We start from the raw sequence: 13985 nt of genomic DNA on the forward strand, positions 1-13985 counted from the left end.
ACTGCATTGGAAAGTGACACCTTCTTGCTATCGTCACAAAAGCCTCAGCAGTATCTGCAATACTGAGCTCTGACCATTACATCTCATCCCTAGTCTAGCACGGTAAGAATCGGAGGGCTCCAGGAGTGCTTATTTATTGTAATGCCTTTAAGGCTTTAATAGTTTAAGGTAGTAGCAGAGCAATTGTCCCTATCATTAAATTAACTCCCAGGAAAGCAGAGAGCCCACTCTTACTTTCTTGGTCCTTGGGCTGGGTCTGTACCATGGAGAACTCCCTGCTCCCAAGACCGTTTCCCCGGTCAGTATTGCTGCTCCGCTGAGCTACCCGCAGCACCGCAAACACGGGGCAGCCATGCCAGGAACTAGCTGGTCCTCTTAGCAAGCTGGAGAGACTGGTCTAGGCAGAGCAAGGTGCCAGAGGGCCATGGTTAAATCCTTTTCAGTACCAGGGCTGTTTTACCTCTGCACAGACTTCTTAATGTCATGATGTAACGAGCTCCTTGCAGAGTGCAAAATTCAGAGCTGGGTTTTGGACCAGATTTTTAATTCTGAGGTTCAGCTGGGCACATTGGAGAGTGCAGCTAGGACTGGCAACATATAAATACTAATTTCAGGCTTTGAGGCACATTGTCTTCTTTGCTCCCAGCAAATTTTGAGGGTCCTTCATTTGCCTTTCAAAAAGTCCAGAAAACTGTTCCAAGTGAGCTGTCATGACATGACCAAAAGTAAATTGGTGTCACTACTGATACCATTTTAACAGAAGTTATGTCGTGCAAACCTAAATTTAACATTTCAATATCTTATGAACTCATTTCTGTTCTGCTATTAGAGTTACCTCTTTGATGACTTGCACATAAGCACCTTTACAGAATGGCAAGTTCTGCATTGAAAATTTGCATCAGTTGCATGAAGGAAACAGAGGATAGAAATGTCATAGAATGCACAGCTTGCACAATATTGCAAATGTAGGTCTTTCCTGAAACATAATCTTCCAGTTGCTTAGGGCAATGTTTACACCATTAAAGTGAATTCAGAAACACTGTCTCAGTAAACAGGACGAAGTACACAGAACTTTTTGTGCGCTCCAAGAGGCGGGGAAAATATTTATCTTCTGTATATTTTTGGCCAGGAGAAAATTGGATGTTGGTGTCTCGAGACATCTGTGCTTGATACATTTCTTTGATTAGAAATTGACCGCAACTCTGTTGTTTTAATGTACCTATGCCAGTTGTTTTTAACAATTTTTAGAGGAACATCCTTATTTACAGCTCACCCAACCATACAAGAAGTAGCTTCATTTTAGGTTTGAATACTTCTGGAGATGATTGTGGATTTGTACAAGAACCATGTTACCACAGACATTTTGGGAAACTTGAGGAAAAAAAAAAAACAGATAATCTTTACAGTTTTGATAATCACTGGAAGAAGAAATCAGAGAAAACAAAGTCTTTAAAACAGTCTCCAAGACTGTTTAATTTTTGAGAGAACATGTTTTGTTGGAGTAGTTATATAGCATGAAAGCTTTTCCACAGCTGCATTAAATGCCAATTTTTAAATGACTCTCATTCTAGATCTCATTTCATTTTTCCTTGTTATAAACAACCAGTATAGAAACTGATCAAACAAGACTCTTGTATATGTATTTATATCTGTATTTTTATCTGTACAGTCATGATCTAATGCTAAGGCTATCTGTAAGTACTGGGAAGAACTCAGTGAATGCTGATTTTTCAAAATTGTAGACTGGGATAGGGGAGCAATTGCTCACCCAAAGCAGCAGCCTTTTCTCACACCTCTGCCCTAACTTTTGGGTCATACCATGGAGGGATTACTAGGATTACTCACTGATTTTCTCCCTGCCTCTGGAAAGTGCATTAGAGTTAAATGGGGCTGGGCAGAGCATAGCTGAGTCTCTGAAAACAGAACCAGACTCAACTGAAGTGGCAGGTCAGACAATCCCAGGATTCTTTATAGAATTTATTTCACTCTATGGTTTTTTATGCCACATGTTAAATGAACAACTTGGTAATCAAAGCTTAAAACAGAAGGGAGAGGAATATAGGTGCATGTCAGACTACCACATGGGATTTTGCTTTTGTTATATTCATCTTTTAAACAGGCTATTTAAAAAATCCTGCTTACGCTGGGGTGGATCTCTGTTGACGCCTCCTCTCCCCAGACTTCTCTTTAAGACAAAGGGATTATTAATCGGAATAAGGTCTCAGGCCTCAACCCATCTGGTTCATGGGTGAGAAGGCACCATAGTACTGCAAAGCGCATTACAGTCATGCTGGGAAGGCGAGAGACAGACTGGAAGAACTCGTCCCCCCTGCCCAGATATCGCTGAAGGAAGCACTGTGGGATTTCACCTGTGGCTGACAAGCGTGCCTACTCTGGGCACTGCGTCACCCCGATGGGTTGTGCCTTCCCAGTTTGCTCCATGTTAGCTAGTCCTAAGCCAGATGTAAGACATTTTGGTTGCAGGGTCAGTTCACGTGTGTTGGAAAACTCATTTTAAAGGCCTTTGTAATAAGCCTCCGTGGTAGTAAACACAGACTGAAGTGGGATATCTGATTGCACAGACACATCTTGAAAGTAAGTTAGTGGCAGTGCTGTTGGAGACCCTTGGCTCTCATGAGCCTGGAAGGTTGTACGTTACACCTGCCTTTCCTCCCCAGTGTAGCACTTAGTGCAAAAGAAGTTTCTCTGCCCCTACAAGCCCTCTTTTGCTTAAACTGACTTGGCATCCTGAATAAGTATTTTAAAGCAAATCCCTGTGGTTCTTCGGACTGTACCTGGCTGAAATAATGCGAGTTCATTCTGACTCACTACCATATTACTACAGATTACCAAAGCAAATGGAATGATTATCAAGCGCTCCCTGTCTTTTTTTATGAGACATTTCTCCCCCGCCCCAGCTTTGCTGAGTCATTGCTTACAAAGTTAATGTGGTCTTAAAAATACTTGCTACTAAAGTACTAGAGTCATACTATTTTTCACGTGGGCAGTACTCAAGCCCTGCGACTGGCTGCTCAGTAACACTATTTCCTTTCACTTATTGTGAAAACTCTGTTTTGCTTGGATAGATACAAAACTTTTGAATCTAACCCCGATGATTTAGAACTTATGAAATCCATTTTAATTCTTGGTCTGTAGAAACTGAGGTTTAATGAAGTAATCATTCCAGCACCATATTTAGTCTGGGAGTAAAATCTCTCTTGTGTAAAGATGCCATTAGGCTGACAACTGCACTTTCCCTCACTCTTGCTCTTTCTCCCAGTGGAGCTTCTTAGTAGCCTCAAAGTTGTTTCATTTCAGTGGCTTGGTCTATGGTCAAATGCAAAGCATGAAACAGATGCAAAATCTCCTTTCTCCAGAAAAGGCTGTGTGGGCACTGTCTTGTCTGTGCGGCTGGGTCTGCAGCTACGAAGCTCTGACAGCAGTTCTGTTTGCTTCCTGTATCGCGCTGCTCTGTGGATCACAGGTAGCTGAAGAAACACAGACACTCCTTTCTTCTTCTTCTGTGTGTCTTGCGATTTTACTAATAGCAATCGTATAAAATGAAACCTTTTATCCAAAATGCAAATCCGTAGAGCCATGGAAATGACTTTTAGCATAACAGTACATTATTCTGTTTTTCCTGGTTTTACACAACCCAATTTTCATGGAGTACTGTCTTGAAAGACTGCTTTGTAAATCTCTAAAACCTGAAGAATACCTCCATACCTGTTACACTTTACAGGTCTATCTGATAGTCACTTCTGTATCATGGTTGTTCAGCAAATCCAGTGTAATCACTGAACCACACCAGCATGAAGCATCAGAACATTTTATGCTTTATCTGTGGCCACACTATGCTTGCATGACTCGTTGATCCAAGGTTTCTGATGGCTAGTTCCTATTTCTACCTAAATAGCCACCTGTATGCATGCACAGTATTTATCAAATAGTTTGATAATTACACATTGTTGAGCACAGAAAAGGAGTAATCAAGGGTTGTCCCTATGCAGAATTATATTTACATTCATGGTGTCTGTGAGGGAACTGGGTAGCAAACTTTGAATCTTGGCTCTGGGATCTGTAGAAACCATTGACAGGTTGTATATTATACTCTCCAGCCCAGAAGGAGGACCTACTATGGAGGGCTTAGCAGCAAGTGACTTGGTGATGGCTGAAAGAGCTGCTGGCTCTAATCACTGCAGAGCGCGGTTTCACGTTGGGGTGACAGCCCACGCCGCGGTGTGATGGGAATGCTGGTCTGCCAGGAGGCCGTACGAGGGGATGGGCTGAGCTGCCGCTAGAGGGCAAGGCGGATGCAAAGCCAGTGGAGACCTTGGGTGCTGCGTCTTCCACCTTCGCACTGGTGGACTTCCTTAGTTTTGAGTCAATCCAAGTCCTCAGAACAAGCTCGGCACGCTGGTGTCCTTCATGCTTGCCTCAAATTCAGCCTCAGCCTAATTAGCAGAACAGATATGGTTTTCTTTTTCCTGGTCACGTATGTTTGGGTTTAAACATCTTTTCCCCATAAGGCAGAAAATTCTGCTGCAAAGGTTTTAGGCACAGCATGGGTTATTATTTTGTGGGGGATTTTTCCTAGCCTTTGTTCCAAGGTCTGATTCAGCAGAGGTAGCAGAAGGAATCACTCAGCCGCTGCATATCTCTGGGCTCAGTAATCCACATGTGGTTTACAACATGCGAACCCTACAGTCTTACACAGCCCCTTTGCAAGGCAACACCAGTCGTTTGCTGTATAGAAAGTTTCCCACTGACGAGGAGGAGATGCTGACAGACAGCCTGCTCTGTCTCGAATCCCATAGGTTACCATTGAAGTGGTGGATGGCCCCGACACCGAGACAGACAAGGACCTGCAGAAAGAGAGCAGCAAGCCAAGCTGGCCAGTTCCATCACCTGACTGGAGAAACTGGTGGCAGAGGTCCTCCACCTTGACTCGCATGAGCAGCGGTGACCAGGACTACAAGTATGACAGCACTACTGAGGACAGCAACTTCCTCAACCCTCTCGGTGGGTGGGATAGTCATGTACCCAGTCACCGGACATTTGAGTCCAAGGAGCAGCCAGAGTATGGTAAGTTTGCGTTCCAGGCCTCTTATGGGCATCTTGGGATTGTAAAAACGAGTTTGGGGGAAATGAGAATGGTGAGGCATCGCTGAAAGTAGGCCAAGCAAAACAGAATTTTTCAACATGTGGCTTTTGTTCATCAGCTTTTAAATACAAATCTGTGCAGATGCACAAGCTGTACTGTGGTAGCTGCATTCCACTAGTAACTCTATAATCTTGAAAATCATACCAGTTATCCCATAAGAGGACCTTTTTTTAATCGTAAGTGTACTTTTTTAAAAGCAAAGGAAACAAGGTTTCACATTTATTTTTAGACTAAGGATAAGTACAAATTTAGAACTGTGCGGTGGTTTGGGAACTAAAATATAATCATTGGATAAATAAACAAGATCTAAAATATGGTAGTATTTGGTGGATACACAAATAAGATGAATTATGTTGGTGCGTGTGTGGGGAGTGGCATATGCAGCAGGAACATTGTGTATTTGCGTGTGTAATTCTCTTCCAGATGTGTCATGGCGAAAACAATTGTTTTCAGCTTGTATGAAATGGTTGCAGAAACTAGAACCAGAGAGGAGCTACAGTTACTCACTGCCCCAACGGGCTGTAACTATTCACACGGGAATGACTCGAGGGAGGTGAACAAATACGTGCTCACAGGTAGCTCAGAGCCTCTCCTGTTTTAAGTTGTATGTATATACAGAAGATTTTTAGTTAGAGTAGGGTTTCAAAGCCGCAGCACCTTTACCCTGGCACTTCTGTTGTGTTCCCTAGATTCTGCAGAGTGGCTGTCATGCCCTGATTCCGTCTCATTCTTCCCTTGTTTTCTAGGACTTTAAGTCCTAGAGCCTTAACAATTGAGAGAGACTTTTTTGTGGAATGGTGTAGTTGAACACATACATATATACACTAAATTTTGTGGCCAGAAGATTAAAGTGTATCCCTTCTTTTTGCACCGGTATTTATTTGTGGGCACACTCTATTGCCAAGAATTCATATATTAGGTAGTTGTTCATTTAGGTAAAATAAAATTGCTTTCACAAATAATTGTGGTAGGAAAAAAATAGTAAGAATTACAAATATAAAAATAGGAAGAACAGGTTAAGCTCCAGCTGAAAATCTAACGTGGTATATTTAATAGCAGATACTGTGTGTTTCATAGTGCAGTATAAACACTAGGTTTATACTAGTTTATACTATACTTTGCCTAAAAATTATCCTAGAGCTCTCTGCTGTACACCAGAGCACCGTACTAACTGGAAGAGACTCCTGGCCTTCTGACTAACCTAAAATGTCATGTGCCATTGGCCATCGGCCTTGGCCAGGAGGACGCAGCAACAGACTCTGTCCATATGGGGCTTTTATGCTGGTTCCAGCCATTGCCCTGTTCACACGTTTCACAGCTCTATCTCCCTTATCCTGCCCCTGCCAAAAAGCACCACTAGGCTCTGCCTGCCCTTCCTGGGCCTCCCAGGCTGGGCTCTTTGACAAGCATTGCACCTGCTCACCCTCCCTCTTCCTCACCAGCCACGTAGAGAAAAATATCCAGAGTTGGAAAAGAGCTGGGAAGGGGAGCAAGGCCAGGGAGAGAGGGCAGATCACATTTTCTTAAGACACCTCTTCAGACTGCTGTAGTGCCCGCCTGTTGGCAAGCCCCAGAATCGCGGGTCTTTGTACACATGTTCCCACCCTCATCACACACACCATGGACACCCAATTGAAGCGTGGTTGGCTTCCCGATCAGCAGCAGCGTAAGAAAAGGAGGGAAAGCACATAAGGTCCCTGCCACGAGGAACTCGCATCTAGGCAGCTTGCTATGAGTGAGATATATAACTTTCCCATACTCCTGGCAATAAATGTTTAATAGCACCCCACAGAGTTGTCGTCAGTCATTACATATGGTACAAATCAAGTTACGTGTTCTACTAACCAGCTCAGGAAGCCCACAGACAGCATGGCAGTGGGGGGGGAGCGGGAATCGCGTGTAGCACAGAGGCCAGTGCAGGCAGGGATCTGGCCCCGTGTCTCGCCTGTACATACACGTTCAGCCTATAGCTATAGAGCAGGGCTGGCTCAGAGTCACTACACTCGATTTTGCTTTGCTACCAGTGCTGGTTTAACCAAAATGAGTGAAGGCTGCAAGTTGTCATCGCAGGGTCAGTTAAACAACATCTCCTGTAGATTGCAGCGAAATCCATTAAGCCAGATGTTCCCTAGCGAGAGACAGCAGTCAGCTGGGGAGGCCAGTGGGAAGGCAAGAGAACGGGGACTGGTTCATGGACTCCATTTGGTGGCCTTCACAAGGTGGGATGTGCAACAGTTAGCAAACAAAGGAGACTGATTCTAAGGGTTTAGATACTTACAGTGGCACCGAGCCGTGGTGGTACAGACTTAGTATCATTTGCCCTTGGCTGGCTACCAGAAGAGAATAAAGTCATGATTTGTTTTCAGAAGGTTCCTGCTAGTAAACAGTCAGATTTGATGTTATTTAATAATTCACACGAAACACTACAAATTGCTTGTTGTTCTGGGTGTAAGATGCAGATGCAGTTCCCTGTATTCGTGGCAGTATTCCTGTGTCTATTTCCTGTTCAAAGGACTGAAAAACAAAATTGCAATTTTCACACATGACCCATAGCCTCCCACAGTCCAACATTTGTGTCCTACAAATTAATTAACTGAGTATTGTTGTGCTATTGCTGTGTGTTTTGAAAAGAAGAAAAAGCAAACTTCATTTATCCTGTGCCTGATTAGTCTGTGGTCAGAAAACATACTCCTATATACAGGGAAATGATGTGAATAGATGTGTACTGTTAGTTCATGACCCAGCTTTGCAGCTGAGGATTCTCAGCTGCCAAAAGGTCAAAAGAGAAAGGAAATATTTTTTCAAATAATGTTGCGTGCATTTCCCTGAGGAGCATCAAGTGTGAAAACCATTTAAACAGCAGGCTTACGCCTGGCATTTAGCCCGAGCTTCAGGTAGACACATCTGGATTCCATTCTTGTTTTGCCTTCTTAATAAAAAACACTACACAGTAGTTTTGGGTAGTAGGAGTTTTGTTTCTTCATTTCCTTCCTCATCTTTGTTCTTACACAGATTATATTGATGGTGAGGGAGACTGGAGCCCCTGGTCCCTTTGTAGCGTCACCTGCGGGAGTGGCAACCAGAAGCGGACGAGGTCCTGTGGGTACGCCTGCACTGCCACGGAGTCACGGACCTGCGACAGGCCCAACTGCCCAGGTGTGAGCACGTTCACGTGAGCTGCCGTGGGAGGCGAGCGGGGAGAGGTGGTCAGGGCTGGGAGGAGAGCCCTCCTGTGCACAAAGCCCAGCGCCCCTTTGTTCCCTGGCAAGGTCAGAGCGTCGGTGGGAAGAGACACGATGGTTCTCAGGGCCGTTTATGAAATGGCAGGTTCTTTGCTAGTAATAATACGCTGCTAGATGCAGTCTACTATCCCCTGGGACTTAAAAGGCAAATACAGGCTTTTTTTAGGTTACGGCAGTCATTTTTGTGCACAGTACATTTTGTATTCCAAAGGGTGTAATCTACTCTCTTGAAACAAATCTGTATTAATTTTAGAATTTCAAAACAGCTGTGCTGACCGTTACCTCAGCGAGCTCGTATTTTGCTGTGCAGTGAATGGGCATGCCTGCGTTGTGAACAAATAGCTCCCCCCCAGTCACACAGCTTTTAAGTTTTGTGCCTAACGTATACAGAGTTGCTTTAAGACTACTGAATTTCACTGAATTTCACTGAATTTTTTTAGAGTTGGAAGGGACCATATAGATCATCTAGTCCAACTCCCCTGCTGAAGCAGGATTGCTTAGAGAAACTGTATTAATATGTAAACAACTGTACAACTGTATTAATATGAAAAAAATACTTTAAATACATGCTTTGCCTTTCACTCCAGAGATTTTGGGTTCATTGGGCATTAAGCTACAAAATTTCCTGTCCTAGAAAGTTATTGTTAAGGTGGAAATGTCATCTCTGTTTCATCACATGTTGCTTGATAGTTGGGAGAATTATAGAACTGTAAGTTTGGTCCTGCGGCAGCTGTGCACAATGGGATGGAGGAATGGAAAGTTTTGGCTTGAATGTATTCAGAAGATACGGCCAAGGACCTTTACTGTAGCTCTACCCATTTACAGCCATTAAATGCCAGTAACAGAGATGTCCTTACCATCATGCAGTTTTCTCTTTGGTGAAACCAGGGCTGAGCACTCAAACCTACATCATTAAAAATGTAAAGCTGCTACGGAAAACTTTCCCATGATGTTCTTTAAATGCTGCTGTGGTTTTGGATTTAGGTAACTTTGTAATGCAGCGATGCAGTAGTTGCCACAATGCAAGGGGTATGTGCAATTTCATTACTTTCCAAGATCGGAGAGAAGTAAAAACACATGCCATGATGGTATGCATTTCACTGAGTTTACTTAATGACTCAGAAAGGCAGAAATTCTTAAACTGGAGGTCAGGTTTTTTTGATGGGAAGTGAAATGTCAGCAGTGCTGGAGAGAAGACTTGGGAGCCTCAGTGAGAGAGCTGGAGAGAAGTTTCTCACTCACAGATAGATGTGTGCATCCATTGCAAGGTTAATGGCTGCTCAGCAGTTCAGAAGATAAGTGTTTCTGGATGCTCTCATACATCCTAAAACCTCAATAATAAGGGGTTAATTCCAGAAGAAAGCATGCAGCCCCCAGTTATATTCTCCAGTATTTATTACCAGCTAGCATCAAACAGTGGCAAACTTGAAAGAATATATTATGTCATATAACAGACCCCCAACGATCAGCAAGCAAAATATATTCACTCTTTGAGGCTGTGCTGACATTTTTAAAATCACAAGGGCAAAGCTCAGTTTCTGCTGTTTATAATTCCAGCAGTGAATTACTGCCTTGTAATGGGTTCTTGGCTATCTATTATTCTCCATCTACTGCTGGAGTTAAGGCAAAACCCTATGATAATTTTATTGAAAAGCAGCCTGAGGCTGTTTTGAAGCTTTGCAAGCCACTATTATGCCCCAGTTCAGGGGATCAGGAGAAAGTTCATTGGCAGAAAGATGGATGGTGAACAGACTTCATTATTAACCATATAGTTATCACATATTAAAGAGTTTTCTGCTCTCTTTGGAGGTCTTTAATTCAATGGAGGGGGGAAAAAAAACCCCAAACCTGTTCAAATGCTTCTTTGAAGAGACATTTGGTTTAAGGCTACATGGCACAGAAATATTAGGGAAACACTAGGCTGGTAGGTAGGCCAGGCTAAAGCAGCAATGAAAGGATGTTTCCTTTGGCAGGATCAATGATACATTTTTCTGGCAATCCTTGTTTCGGTCTACTGATAGCAAACACTTAATTGGAGGTTGTTGGAAGATCCTGATATTTTATTTGGGGGATGGGATTGACTGGGGAGGTTGTTTATCTCTCGCCTACTCGCACCTTTCAACTCCCTAGCACTGGGAGAGAGCAACAAGCACCAGTCTTCTTGTAATAGCATGATCTTATCTTTGTCATTGCAGAGGGTGTTGGACTAGATGACCTTTAAAGGTCCCTCCAACCCAAACTATTCTATGAATCTTTCTCATACTTCCTGAAAAATGATTTCCCGCTTGCGGATATGAACTTACCTGTCTTCAGGCATGTTGCTCTGCTTTAGAAGGTGGCACAAAGGCTGTCTCCTTTGGACATCACATTTTACCAAGGGCTTTAGAGCTTCCATTAGGATGCTTGTTTTTACCTTGTCAGTCACTTGTGATACGTGCTCTGCAGAAGATGCTGGTGACAGAAAGCCAACCAGGTGGCTGTTGGTGAAGTGTGTGCAAAGCTCCTACCTGAATTACTAGGAGATGCTGACAAGCCTTGCACCAGGCAAAAGAGGAACAAAATTGGTTCCCTTGCTGCTGTCCCTGCACTGGGTTCACAACTGACCAGTTTGTTGCTTAAATATAATCTAAACTCTAAAACTTGAAAACTTTTGACCTTTGGGCTAAGCTAATGCTTCATCTTCCTAACACCACAGATTCCTTGGTCATTATGCTTTTAAGTGAATGCGCCCTCCAGCAGCAACTTCAGGTTACTTCCCTGCCAAACAAAAGCACCTTGCAGAACTGGGGCAGGAGGGGACAGCAGGGAGACAGTTGATTGCATTGTGTTTTAATAGGAAAACACCACCACCACTAACACGTTTGTCTTAGGGATCGAAGATACCTTCCGAACAGCTGCCACAGAAGTCAGCTTACTTGCAGGAAGTGAAGACTTCAATGCCACCAAACTGTTTGAAGTTGGTAAGCAGCCCAGTCAATCTTTCAGTAACAGATAAGAGACTTCCTTAGATTCTCCTGTTTTGACTCTCACTGCGGGACCAAGATTTTGAGTTTACCATTAAAAATGTCAGTAATAATGGCCATTTATTATCTTGCTTAAGTTTACAATCTGAACCTTAGCTTGCTTCTGTCTTAGAATCTTTCTCCTCTTAAGTCTTAGCAAATTTCTGTACTTCTTTCATTATTAAATGGTGATTCTCTGTCCTAGTTCAGAAAAGAGCTGCAAAACTCCACATTAATGGATGGAAAAAATTCAGACACTGTTTAGCATTTTGCTCAAATAGCCTCAAATGGAAGATACTGGAAAAGCATTTTAGGTACAGCTGTCACATTAAAAAAAATGACAACAACTTTTATGAGCATGCATAGCTTTTGTAACTGTGTGCGCTGCAGTGAGGGTAGCTAAAGCAATTTTATAGGGCATGACTTGATACTGATCTATCTAAAACTCAGCCCAACATATATAATGTTCTGATTTCAACCCTCCAATGAAACCAGTGTGGCCACTCTTAGACACTAGATGCCCGACTAACTGGATAAATAATGTAATCCAGCATCTCCCTCCTATGGTGGAAGAGCACGGTAGTTAATGACAGCTGGGATAGGACTCCTTAAGGAGAGAGAAAAACAGGACACAGATCACTAAGTAAATATTTTGCAAGAATGTTTGCTGTAAGAGTTTTAGGCCCCAGTCTTTGCCTTACTCCAGAATCCTGTTACGTAAGTGTGGAGCAAGATATGCAGGGTTTTTTGGAAGCCCATGGCATGATACAGACACCTTAAATAGTGTTTTAGGTAGGAGACATTTAACTGGATTCTCCCAAGACTCTTGCAAAATAATAATAAGTGCCAGTATTAAAAAAGCTACTAGTCTATAAATCTCTTTAATCCCAGCTATAAATCATGGCTCTGGTGCCATTAAATCCTCCTAATGTACAGACACTCTGATATTATGTCACTTATGCCCTTTTAGAATCTGAATCACTTTTGGCTGCGTTTGCCAGCTAAGATGTCAGTCTCCCTGTTTGAACTACAGCGGCTTGAAATACCCCTTTGGGAAGATGGAGAACAAATAGAAAAAAGTATTTGTTAGTTAAAAGAAAGACTGAATTAGGGCTTTAATAATGAACTTCAGAAAAAGTAATCCAGGCCTTGCTTGCCATCTTGGTATTTCTAGCATTGTGAGAAACTTAATCCTTCAGCATCTGAATCTGCTGTTCTTATAAGGTGAGTGTGTGGATGAGGGATTTAAACTGGAGACTGGCATCAAATCACTGTGATTTCCCTATTGCAGTTCTGTCGCTTGTAAACCCATGATAGTGTCTCTTGGGCTTCGTGGGGATACCGGCAGCTTCATTAGCATTTGCCAAGTAGAAGAAATGTCAAAAATTCCTACTGGCATGGTGCCACAGTATAGTTCAGACTAGCACTGCCTGAGGCCCTAACACCAGTCACACGTGTGATTTTTTTATCTGACAAGGCAGCACATTAACACATTGCAGGGAGGAAAGCTTTGACTGCCCTTTTTTTCTTAAGCAAAGCACTGGTGCTGAACAGTTAGGCTTTACTCATTTATTATCACTGATCATATGAACTGGGATGCTGCATAATGTATCTTAAGTTTCCATTTCCTGCCCTTAAACAGATACCGATAGCTGTGAAAGATGGATGAGCTGCAAAAGCGAGTTCCTGAAGAAATACATGCACAAAGTGGTCAATGATCTTCCCAGCTGCCCATGCTCCTACCCCAGAGAAGTTGCATACAGCACTGCTGAAATCTATGATCGAATTAAGAGGAAAAACTTTCGCTGGAAAGATGCAAGTGGTCCAAAGGAAAAACTGGAGATCTATAAGCCCACTGCACGGTACTGCATCCGCTCCATGCTCTCTTTGGAAAGCACAACGCTCGCAGCACAGCACTGTTGCTATGATGATAATATGCAGCTGATTACCAGAGGGAAAGGGGCAGGAACACCAAACCTGATCAGCATCGAATTCTCAGCAGAACTCCATTACAAAGTGGACATTCTGCCTTGGATTATATGCAAAGGTGACTGGAGCCGATACAATGAAGCACGGCCTCCAAACAATGGGCAGAAGTGTACAGAAAACCCTTCAGACGAAGACTACTACAAGCAATTTCAAGAAGCGAGGGAATACTGACATATTCCTTCTTTTCAGACACAAAATAGCATTCGTTTCCTGGATGCCAAAGAACTGATAACGGCTGCTGCACTGTCTCCTTGACAGGGGTTGATCAGTTTCTTTCAAATGAATGTATATAGTTGTAATATAATACATAAGTATTTTTCATAGTGTGTGTAATTTATAAACACATATCTCTATCTCACACACACCTATTTTTACATACAGACATACATAAACATTGTCCTGGTAGGATTTTATACTGCAATAACATTCACTTAATAATGTGCATTTCATTTTATTCCCCAACTGTAACGTAAGTGTGAGGGGGGCGGAGGGGAGCAGCTGCCATCACCATCAGGCTCCAAGGCCCTAGCTGAGGAGGGCACATATTTAAAAGTTGTTATAAACAATAGGATTGAAGAATGTACTCTT

At 42.9% G+C, this 13985-nt stretch overlaps 1 protein-coding gene across 1 annotated transcript in view; it reads left to right on the forward strand.

Moving 5' to 3' along the window:
* Window positions 1-13568, forward strand: part of ISM1 (isthmin 1) — a 40004-nt gene extending 26436 nt beyond the window's left edge. Inside the window, exons 4-7 of the mRNA XM_074150950.1 lie at window positions 4818-5085; window positions 8177-8320; window positions 11277-11366; window positions 13051-13568. Of these exons, the coding sequence (XP_074007051.1) occupies window positions 4818-5085; window positions 8177-8320; window positions 11277-11366; window positions 13051-13568 (1020 nt within the window). The remainder of the gene's footprint in view (window positions 1-4817; window positions 5086-8176; window positions 8321-11276; window positions 11367-13050) is intronic.
* Window positions 13569-13985: the final 417 nt, after the last annotated feature.

Source organism: Numenius arquata, chromosome 7, assembly GCF_964106895.1.
Source record: "Numenius arquata chromosome 7, bNumArq3.hap1.1, whole genome shotgun sequence".
Lineage (NCBI taxonomy): Eukaryota > Metazoa > Chordata > Aves > Charadriiformes > Scolopacidae > Numenius > Numenius arquata.